Here is a 12,474-nt window from a genome sequence, read left to right on the forward strand (position 1 = left end):
CCTTACGACAGGGAAGGCTTTTACTAGGGCAGTCTTGAAATTTTCGTAAGTATAGGTGGGACTTCCCGCTTGACCCAAGAGACTTCTGCCTATACATTTGAACCAATTAGGCGCTTGGCCCCTCAAAGCGCTGGTAGCTAAGGTAACTTTCTGGAACTCGTGCACAGGATACATCATGAAGTGGTCCTCCAATTTTTCCAAAAAACTGGTTACCGGTGAGTTTCCATTAAATGTTGTTTCTGGTTTCATCGAAGCGCGCATGGTCTGGACGATGTAACCAAATCCTTCCAGGGCGGCAGCTGGCATTTCTGGATTCAGAGCCGCTTCTGCAGGCAGCACAGGTTCTTCTTGAAACTCGGCCATGGTTATTCTTCTTCGTCGGGCGCCACTATCAGGTTCAGTGTTTCTCCTTACTTCCTTGGGGAACATTCAATGACCTGACTCGGAACAGGGAGCTTACTAAAGCTATGTTCAATAAATGTGGGAAGTAGACAAGATACACAGGAAGGGTATACGAAATCCTTTATTTTTCTCTCTTTACAATGATTTCCGGACTTCGGAATACAGAGACCAACCACTTGTGGTCTGAACGTAAGAATATAAAAATATTAACTAAATTCTAACTAAACTAACTTTGGATTAATAAACAAGTGTCTACTCGAAGATTGGCCGTATATTAACAGAAAGGCCGTATGTAGTATAGAGAACTGTTAACACTTACGATACGTTTAAAATTATCAAGAGGTTTAAACCTCTGGCCTGGAAGGCAACCAGCAACCGAGTAAAACTGCTAAGGCAAGCGGCCTGCTTCTATTAACTCCTTCCTCTCTTTTGCTTGGCAAAAAGCCACAACTTAAGTACTTGGCGTTCGCCAGACAAATTTGCATAAATAAGTTAACGCTTTTAATTCTGGCCGGAAGTAGAAAATAAGAAGTGATAGTAAAGATTTAAAATATAATAAACGTTAGTAAAACTTAAGATCCTTACAAACTGAAGAACGCAATGTTTCCGTGAAGATCTTCAAATTTGTAGATATTATCTTAGTATAACGACTAAGTCAATTTTAGAAGGATACTTAAATGTCGTCTGTATTCTGAAACCAGTGCAGAATTTAGAGATTTAATCGAACACACATTTAGCAATATTATTACCTTCAAATGAGATCATACAACTTCTAGCCTCCAAGTACCTTGACTATTCAAATGAATCTGTGTCGTACTTTATGAATAAAACAATTTGAAAAATATTATAATTCTTAACTAGGTAACAAGAGACTTTCTCGAAACGTTTAGAAAAGTAATTCCATCGCAGTTTTAACTTCCAAGGGAAAACGCATACGATAAAGCTACTATGCTATCAGAATCAATATGATACTCTAAAGAAAGTTTTAAATTTTTGAAACTCTAAAGATCTATTAAATTTATTTATAGTTTTCGCTTGAGCTGGAACATTTCAAATAAAAGAAATGAGAGCACTACAGAAGATTTTAAAGTTGTATCTCCAAGAAACATGAATGAAAATTCTAGCATTAGAATGAAGATTCTTACATCTTCATTTTTAGAAAGCAGAGAAGTATTTTACAAGTTACGTAAACGAATCATATTTGAAAGTCAAATTTAGCTCAATATATATCAAGAGGGTTTAACAAAGCAACCATTATTTAATACCTATGCAGAATATAAATAATATGTACTATCTGCAGGAGAAAAAAAGAAAAAGGATATTGTAGATGAACACTAAGTACGCTATGTATGGAACAATGGCAGTGTAGTTACAACAGTTTAAAAACATTATTGAGTATTTCACAATAAAACTACAAAAATAGTAAAACGAAAAAAGGGTTTTCTTCCTGCTATACAATGAAAACGGTTTCTTTTTTATTTTGATCTCAATAAAGGCTGAAGTTTTACTTGCTTACACGAATTAAAGAAAGTATTGTAATCACGAAAAATTTCGGGTTTCAGATTTCAACGGAAATATCCAATTTGACCGTTCCCGAATACATTTTGACTTTTTTTTTTCCCGTGACGTCTGTACGTACGGACAGAATAAAGGACTTTTTATTCCGAAACGGGTAGTAAAATGGATTAAAAATGGATTTTTTTCATGATGTCTGTACTTACTACCTATGTACGTATGTATCTCGTATAACTCAAGAACAATTAGATGTAGAACGTTGAAATTTTATATATGGGACTACTATGACATCTATCTGCGCACGTTTTTTCATGTAATTGGCAGTACTATGTATATATATATATATATATATACTCACTCTCTTATCTGGCTTAAAATTTCTTACCCAGCCTTTATTTTCGCCCTTGTTTGTCGTAGACTTACTTTAAATTACAAAAGTGTTTAAATGGCAAAAATTTTCATGTCCTGACAATTTCAAATTTACAAAAAATTAATTTTGAACAGATAATGAAATCTAACTTTTATTGCAGTGTCCCAGTTCCTATACTTATATTTGGAAAAGTTACATGCTCATTATTAAAAAATAAAAATACAAGAAATTTGACTTTCGTACGACAAAAATTGACCGGGATATGTAATTTCAAAATTCGCAATTTTTTATGTTACTTTCAACTTGCTCTGAGGGATCGGTTAATTAAGTTAGAATAATTCGAGGAAATTAGTTTAAAAGAAGTGCAACAGAAAATGTGCATAATTTAAAAGACGTACGACGAAGTCGTAGTGTCCGCATCAGATGTTTTAAAATTCAGTAAAATGATAACTAAGCAAAGCAATAAAAAATTCATTAGCTAATGTATTCTCCATTATTTTCTTTCTTTAAATATCAAAAAGTATTTCCTGCTACAAGTATCGGTGCCTAATTCAAATATTATATTTAGCTCATCACTTATTTCAGTACTAATTCTGAATACAGTCGGTTAAGTTTTGATCTCAGCCTTTAAATGAAAACTGATCATTAAATTGTTATTAAAAATCAATGATTGTGCAGAATGTTTAACTATATAATAAATAAGGAATATTTTTTCTTTCATTTCAGCCATCCAGAAAATGCCCACAATGATTCTGCAGCTTTCAACCTTGGTTTAGTGTGTAACACATTCGTTGATAGCAGAGATGAGGAAAATAAGGTAAGTAAAAATTAAAAAATTAAAATCAGTTGATTGCGGAAATTTGAGATACCAAAAATATTAATATAAATTAAGAACTAAACGTTTCAGAATGCATTATTAAATTGTGTTGGGCTGTATTTCTTGTTGTTCTTGTTTTCACTTATTTAGAATAAAATTGAATTAATTCACTACATTTTGAAAGCAGAAAATATGAAATAAAAATAATAAACATATCAGAAGCAATGGTTTTTATCATTTTTAAAGGATGTTCTTTATTTAGAGAACAAACATACTTTCTGCTTTATAAGCAATTTTTTCCTCTCTGTAAGCTTTCCTAAAATCTTCACTAATGCAAAGGAAAAAACTGATTAAAAATTTATTTGTTTATCAAATTGATATTCATTATTGATATTGTAAAGTCAATGAAGCTAAAATGTTCACTGGAAAGGAAAGCGAATGTTTAGTTCTTTGTCAAGAAAGAGGTGTAGATAACAGGAAGCCGCTCCGAGAATTTGTTTATCAAAGCACATGATGCGTTATAGACATGATTTCGTAGAAGCTTTGGCATCTAATAAAGGCAGAATTTATCAGCTTTATAAAAAATTTAGTGACATTAACATTTGTGTATACCTGAGAATTTTATATACACATATGATGTCATAATGGACGTAATGATCATCATCTCTGCTCTTCAAAGTTTTTAACCTAAATGTGATAATTTTCGTTCTTTCTTCGCAGATAATATATTTTCTTCAATCCTAAGTTTAGAGAAATCGTTAACAAAAAAGAACAAGGAGCAATCTCAGTCTTTCACGAAAGAAGTTTGCATTAAGTAAGATTGCAGTTGGTATTAAGGTCTCAAACATGTATTATATTATGAGAAGAAAAGTGATTCGGTAATATATGAAAATTAGAGAAAACTATAGTATGAGAAGAAAACTGATGTAAGTAATACATGAAGATTAGTGAAAACTTTAAACTTAGCGGACTAATTCAGAAATAAAAACGCGTGATAGGACAGCATTAAAAGCAGCCACCGGTTTAAATTAATACAACCTGAATAACATATTTTACGCAGATTGATGACTTAGAGAATGCTAAGAATTTTGGCTGCGGCTACGATACTGACCAGCAGGTTACGAACATTTTGGTATACTGAAAGCGCTGCGTCTAACGAGCTTCTTTTTAAGTAAGAGCTGACTGAATGAGAGTTTGAAACTGTTGAAGTATCGGGATATTTTACTTTGCGTAAAAGTGTCTTTGTGGGCTTCAACGTTGTGATTGCTGCGGGAATGATTTGCGATCATGCCTTTATGAAGTCTTCTTCCATTAATGGTTAAAAAACCAAAAAGTGACTAATAGAATGGTGACACACAAGCTATTCTGGATCAAATAAATTTAAAATCTCAGTACGCAAAGCTTTCTGTTTCTTTTTCTAGCTTCAACTGTGGCGCAGATGTGATGATGAACGTAATGGGAATTACTATGAATAATAATATGTAGCTGATAATTTTTCTTAACGTACGTACATATATAAGTACACAATGCAAATGACTTTTATTTATTTTATGCATCAAGAAGTCAGAAAAATACTCATTAGACCATCTCAAAACTGGTTTTAAAAACTGGGAGAAACTGGCAGTGTTTAACCTTTTAGCAACGTCATCAATGATGGGCTAAAATGTTTGTTTGACATAGGAAAGGAATCAGTAAAGAGATAGGACATTTTAATCAAGTTACTTCGCATTAAAATAGTCTATTCTACGTGTTCTAACTTTATAATTCAAGAAAAAGATGTCAAACGACTTCATTTGCTGAGATGAAGGGCGATTCATTTCCGCTGTAACAAAATAAATGAGAAATAATTACCTTTTAAAAAGAAATCTTTTGTACATCAGATTTATTAAGTAAGGACAGAAAGTTTAAAAGAAAATTCTTCTGGAGCTGTATATAAGTACACTAATGTCGAAAAAAAATACCTAGGTGATTTTAAAGCAAAAACAGTTTAATAATTATATCTGGAAATCTGGAAAATAATGGAATATCTTGAGTCTTCATAAGAAAGTCCTATAAAATTTCATTTTTCAAATACCTGATTTATTTCACTTTGATTCAGTTTCCAGAATTCAGTTTTTACGCAATGGAAAGTATACGTTTCTGTTTTAGGACCACAAAGCTCCTATGTAAAAACTAAGAGAAAGGTTCAAGACAAGCTAAAATTTTTTTGAAGCGAAATCATGCCCTTTTTTTATCTTGGTTGTAATGTTATCTTATTTAATGCTAGTAAATTATTTAACTAATAAAGGTGAGTAATACATTCAGGTATTTTAAGAATTTCTAAAAAAAATTAACGGTGCTGTCGGACTGAAGTATCAGATTTAAAAAATGTTAAAAACGGAAATAAAAAGCATACTGAAATTTATTTGTAAATTTCTTTCGTGTATGATAAAAAAAATATTTTCTTTCACTTTGAAATAATGTATATTACAAGTACAAAATTGGATAGTCTGTCGATATATGAAAACACATTTTACCAATAAATCCAGATTTTAAGACTTTAGGGTAGCACTGAAAGCTAGAAATGTTTTGCTAGTTTTCTTTTGAAATTTCTTTGGTATGTACCTTAAGAAAAGCTACATCCTACGTCAGAAAAGTTCCAGGACAAGGACTGTAAAGAATAGAAAATCGCATTTACCAAGTAATGATCTTAGCTGCTATCAAAGTAGTCCCCTTCGCTACACAAAGGTCAACGCTTCTGGATGTCTTGGAAACAAGCAGGGAAATCTTCAACTGCGATGCTTGCAAGCTCATTTGTCACAGTCCGTTGGATATCAACAATAATCTTGATGAAGCTTTCCTTTCAATCACCGTTTCACTCAAGGAAACAAGAAAATAATTGCAATAATCTTTGACACAATGTGGGATCACATCTGGCTCTATCCAATAGTTCAGCAGAAATTCTTCGTCTTTCCTTTTCCTGTTCATCTAATAGTGAATGAGGAACGATTATTGCATTAAGTTTGTTTCCCTAAATCTTTGCGTAGAATCGTATAACACACATCACGATTCAAACATATTTCTTCTAATATCATACGCACAGTTACACAACGGTTTTCCTTCAGTAACTGCCTTACACGCTCCATGTTTGCATCGGTATGTGCTATAAACGGGCGACTAGCTCTGGGATCGTCTTGCACTGAATATCTGCATTCACGAAATCTTTTATACCACTCGAAAACACGACTTCTTGAAAGTGCATCGCCTGCATATACTTGCTAATCATGTTTCGCGTTTCACTAGGGGGTTTTCCGAGCTTAACGCAGAACTCAATGTTTGTTGTTTCTTCACGTTAAAACTTATGTTAATGTTATTTTATATATCTGACTTCGAATCTTAATTTTCTGAAGAACACAAACCTTGTCCAAACTTAAAGGTTTATTCAACTAAAATTTCCAAAATGATGATAACTTAACATAATGAACAAACTTAACATCTTAGGTGGAAAAATACCCGCACATTCAAATTCCTAGGAATGCTTTGAACTGTCAGCTATTCGGCGACTGAGGAAAAGAACACATCTTATAAGGACAAAAATCCGTCTGGTCTCTCTGGCATAAATCCCCATTTAAGTTGAACTGAACTCAAAAACGGCTGGACTAAAACTGGACTGGACTGGAACCCAGACTAGACTGGACTGGAACTGGAAACCATCATCCCCTCAAATCTCCTCTGGGCAGATCTGTTCTGCTTCGAACTGAAAATGAACTGCGCCGCTACCAAGAAAAGCACCACCTTTTATTGACGGCGGTTGCTGTTACTACAGACGATTATGCAAATATTTAACATCGTTCATTCTTTGCTCACAATCAGCATCCATTTTTCCACTTTAACGAATGCGACAAAAATCCGAATAGTGTGTTGCTAAGCAGAGCCCTAACCCCTAGTAAATTTGCGCGGAAACATGACCAAGGTCATGCTAAGTAAGAATACGTACCGGGTAACATAAAAACAACATTTGTTCCTTTTTTTCAGTAGTGCAAAATCAGAAATTTAAAAAAAAAAATTGGAACGTTTCTGACAAAGGATGTATATATTTGTTCTGTATGAAATTTAACAGAGAGGCTACAGAGAGACTCAATTTTCACAAACACAAAAAAATAAGTATATTTTATGTACCTTAAATACCTTATTTTATGTACTTTATCGCACTTAATATTCAAGAATTGTTAATTTTATTCCTTCGTTTTTACACTTTGTTCAACACGAACGTTCTTGCCAATTTTGAGAACAGAGGTGTTAGCAGTGGGGAATACAAATTTTAAACACATTTCTTATAGCAACCCCGACTTCTTAAGGTACGTTTTGGCTTAAATATGTCCATGAATACAAGCTTTCAGAATTCAGATCTTTTGAGCGAGGCTACCAAAACATTTATAAAATCAAATGATTGCGGGAAACTCTTCTGGATCTGAAATGTAATGTAAGACGTATATGCTAGTCCACTTTTCTCTCAGTGCAGTGGAACCAGATTCAGAGCGTTCTGATGATCAGCAGTCCACATGCAAATGGTCTAACGGCTTGGCATATCCATTCAAATGAAATTTAAATAGCTTTAATATCCAATGAAGGAACTACGTGGAAGATAGTTTAATATTGACACGTATTTCTCTGTAAATGGTCTGCACTTCGAAGAATCTTTCAAGTACTGTAGAAACTCAATTATCTAAAGTAATTCTGAGAGTAACTCTCTCAGACAATCCGAAACTCGGTTACTAAAAACTAAATTTCAAGTCACGCCAGTTTTTCTTTGGATACAATTTTCTAAAGTTTTTATTTGAAATTCTAGAAATGAATGCAAAGTTACTTCTATAACATTTTAACAAGCTTTTATTTTATGAGTAAATAAAATTTATTTCATACAATTAAACAAATACTAGTCTACGTAAGATTTTATTTTGCGACAAAAATATTCATTAAATAATTAGAATAAACTAACTCTATCAAAACTTTCCTAAAGTGTTAAGTTTTATCAAATCTTTTGCACGCATTTTTATCAGGCATTGTTGTTTTTATTCATTTTTTAAAAAAACTCTGGTATTCTCTTTTATGATAATCCTAAAAATATATGAGACACCGTATGGTTCGGCCAGTTTTTAATCGCTAACAGATAGAACAGTATAGAATTTTCAAAAAGATTTAATTTAAGTGTTGTTTCACGTGTGAAACAATCTGTGGATGCAACCACGTTTAAAAAATCTTTTGATTTGTATAGTTTATTGGAAGAGAAGTAACTGTAATGTTCTGAAATCCCTTGGATTTAACTATTCCCCGTTAAATCATCACTATTGTTGGTGATCAGAACAAAAAGGAGACTCACATGGCACAGCAGAAAGCTGTTTAAAGGTCTATCAATGATGAGAAAGGCTAAAATATCAATCATCAGTAAAGGAATTCTCGAATGTTACGCATTTTTGCTGTACACTTTTTAATGTTGTTTCTTTTTCCCAATAAATTCTGATTGCTGGCTCGGTTAATAACAAAAGATAGGTTGTACTATTATTTAGAAAAACCTCTTCTACGTTCTGCTTTAGTTGATAGTAGATGCACCGGACATTAGTATTTTTAATGCTTTAATTTACTTTATATTCATTTCTATTCCCAACCCCAGGCTGGAAGATATTTTTTTCAAAAGCAGCACATCGCCATCTCATGCGCTTTGTACACCCATTCAATTTTATAATGATTTTCGAATCCAGCTAATTCTATATAGCGTTTTGTCGGAACAGACAATTGAAACTGTATACGAAACTCTTTCTGAATATTAACTGAAAAAAACTTAGTCATAAACTTTAGTCTCAATTCTCTGTTCCATTTCCCACGCGTCCGCTTGAAAAAACACATTAAGGTGTAAGAAAAACTATACATAATAGCCTGGTTATGCCAATGTACAAAATAAAATAAATAGCGATTTGCTATTAGTCAAAATTACAAGTTTTTTAGGGTTTTCATTGCACTTTATTTTACTTATGTTAAAGTTTGTCACCGGAACCACAGTATCTATGTTTTAGCGTAAGCACTAAGAATTTTCTTTTAACTTATATATATATATATATATATATATATATATATATATACCAGTTTAGGAGTTTAATTGAACTGTTATAATAAAATAACATACATAATACGTGCTTTAAAAACTAGCGTAAAAAATAAATTTATTCTAATATGATGAGAAACAAAAAAAGCAATTTCTTCCTTTAAACTTGAAAATTTACAATGCATTATGGTGAAATTAATTCCCATTTTAAACTTTTTATTTTAGGTAACAGTGCGTATGGCTATGAGGCCAGTTCATGATGGTTCTTACAAAGTTCGTGACACATTTAGTGTGGAAGGACGCGCTATTGTTGGATCATATGATGAGACAATTAATACGCTGAAATTCAAAATAGCAGCTGAACCCGACCAAGTAGAGACGAAGGTTTGTATAAAAGTTCTTGAAAACATCATTGTATTATGAAATAAAAAATTCAAGAAATCAAAGTAGAGTCGATGGCCATATTTTGCAGATATAATTGAAATACTGTACTGGCTTGAATATAAGACAGTCTTCGATTAAAAAAAAAAAAAAAAAAAAACTTAAAGTTAAGGTATTTTACAAGATTTCAAGAGACTAAGTTGCGTTTAAGGATGCTTCACCAGTCTGAATGTATTCTGTCAAAAAGATAATCAGATTATCTAAATACAATGGCTTGAAGTAAAATGAAGCATACGTATATCTCTTTCTTAAACTCAAAATTTAGGACTAAATGATAAATTTATGTATTTTTAAAGGTCAGATTGCCTATGTAAGATGGAGCAGGGTTTTAGAAGAACATTTTCAAACAAGCCCATCGTCTTAGATTCAAGCAATACAGCATTACCACTCATTAATACTTAGTATTTATTATATTTACATTTCAAGAGACAATGGTCTGATATTACGATATTTATTTTTATGCCAGTTTAATTACTCTTGTAATATGATATTTATTGCAATTTCTGATGCTGTTTTGTCATTATTTGTTTCATTTTAAAAGGGAAATTTCTTTTCAGCCACAAATAAGGAAATCAAGTAACTTTTTGCTATTTTTCTGACTAACTTTCAGACAATTAAGAAAAAAGTATTTACTTTAACAGCAAATCACATATTCAATAGAAAGGTTGGAAGAATCATGGAAATGTTTTATTTTTATGCGAAATTCAAATTTTGGCTTATGAAAAAATAAGTGTTTGATTTGCTAGCACAATGTGTAATTTTTATTACTTTCCGCGGATTTTCTTTATATTCTTCGTGTATTTATAAAAATTATTATCACGTCGAAACTTTTTTTATAAAGAAATCATAAAAATAATACAAAACTAAAGCCCAGTCAGTATAAACGAATAAATAAATAACATTTTATAATTTTTTTCTATTTTTCTCTCTCGTTAATTCTATTTTATTTAGCAATCTATTTTTACTGACTTTGCAGCTATTTCTTCGTCCCCTTTTTTATACCTCTGTCTTTAATATGGATATTTTTCTGCTGGCTGTAGAATAAGTTAAGATCTGCTACAGTAAATGCAACCCGCAAATAAAAGTTTTTGTATTTATGATTTCAACTGTCAGCTTCAAATTGCTTTCGTAAATTCAACCTGCTATTTTTTGGAAACATTATTTAAATACTTGTGGTTGAATGATAATTTGAAATTCGAAGTTTCAAAGTTCTAATTCGAAATAAATTCAGAAGACGTACTGGGTGCATACTTTCTTTTAGTAGCGCAGCAACACTGATCGTTACATAACTCAGTGTACATCAGTGATCAAGCTAAGAATCTGATGAAAACTGTCAAAAAAATAAAAAAAAAAAACCACATTAAAATAATTTATGAAAAATTACTGTTTTTGGTAACTTAAATATCAATACAGGACAAAACAATTGTGCGTCTGCAAGACCCTCTCGTACAGAGAACAATCTGCACAATTTTTAGTCTTGTAATCCCATTAATTGCGTAATATTACTACTCTTATACCATACATAAAATACTCGTTTAAAAGTTTCAGCAGTGTACCTAGTAATATGTTCTACCACTGCATACTTTTCCCAATTATTTTGCTATGGTTGAGAAAATTATGCGATTTTTCATTTCCTTTCTTTTTAAACAAGAACTGCTCGAATAGTTTTACACCAGTTAATAATACTCAGTTGCTTAGATGTCGGATTTTATAGATTTACTGATCCTAACTTTTACGGATACTTGAAATTCTACTATTTTAGCGTGCACGACTTTTTCATATGATAGAGAGGTGAAAATGCATTCCTTTAATAGGATTTCACAAGTTTTCTTTAATAATCTTTAATATTAAGGCAAGTACGATGACAATTATTCGCAAACAAATTACCAAAAGACTTCACGAGTTTTAAATCAGTCCATAGAAATTTCAGATTTCTCCGAAAGATAGAGAGGACTTTTTTTCTGTGAAATACATCATAAGAAAGGTTTAGAGCATGTCTTTTATTTTAAGTAAGGTTTGTAAAATGTACAAATATGTTTAACAGAAATAATATTTAATCCTGTTTTCCATGTATTAAGCACATAAATATTTTTTAATCCCATTTAGGATAATGCATCAGTAAAGCTAGTGAATCTAGAACCTATACCTATACGAATTCATCAACGAATTTGGGTGCCTTTCAATATTACGATACCAAGAGATGCCATAGTCAAGGTGTCAGTGGAAGCAAAATCTATTCAGCAGAAGAGCAGAGCCATCATAACGGTCCACGACCTGAAGTTAGTGTCAGGAGGAATCAATATTCCATGTCCTATGCTTTATCCTCAACCCAAAGTGCAAAAGATAGCAAGTGGATCAACTACTCAGACCGATATCATTACAGCTGACATAGGATATTTTACAAACTTAGGTAATAACATAAATAAAAACTGATTTCTTTCTTTGCTTTTAGCTGCTCCTTTTTGATTTCCATTACAGCTTCGCTCAGCTGTATAAAATGTTTTTTAAAAAATTGCCAGATAATTAAAAAAAATCTGTTGTGTACACCACACGACTTTCTTGTACGGAATATTAAATTATACGCATTTTTTCTTGCATTTCATTTAAACTTACTGGATTGAATTAAATCTACTCCGTGGATAGCGCATAAACCACAATAGAATAAATGCACTCTTTAAAATTTACTACATTTGTTTACCATAGCGACACTCTGACGCTAATTTTACTTTACAGCGTTACATTTCATTCATTTTATAACTCAGAATGCACAAAATTTATATCATTTGAATAATTATCTGATCGTTGCCACATGTTCTATTCAAATACTATAATAAATCAAAAACGATGTAT

The 12,474-nt window shown here is 31.9% G+C and overlaps 1 protein-coding gene across 1 annotated transcript in view; it reads left to right on the forward strand.

Annotated features, from left to right (window-relative positions):
- The window catches only part of LOC118201522 (uncharacterized), a 236,963-nt gene that overhangs the window by 151,892 nt on the left and 72,597 nt on the right, over positions 1-12,474 (forward strand). Inside the window, exons 18-20 of the mRNA XM_085825294.1 lie at positions 3,014-3,104; positions 9,409-9,567; positions 11,731-12,034. Of these exons, the coding sequence (XP_085681420.1) occupies positions 3,014-3,104; positions 9,409-9,567; positions 11,731-12,034 (554 nt within the window). The remainder of the gene's footprint in view (positions 1-3,013; positions 3,105-9,408; positions 9,568-11,730; positions 12,035-12,474) is intronic.

Source organism: Stegodyphus dumicola, chromosome 10, assembly GCF_044657685.1.
Source record: "Stegodyphus dumicola isolate Sdum_Otavi_A_Nest chromosome 10, ASM4465768v1".
In the NCBI taxonomy this organism is placed as follows: domain Eukaryota; kingdom Metazoa; phylum Arthropoda; class Arachnida; order Araneae; family Eresidae; genus Stegodyphus; species Stegodyphus dumicola.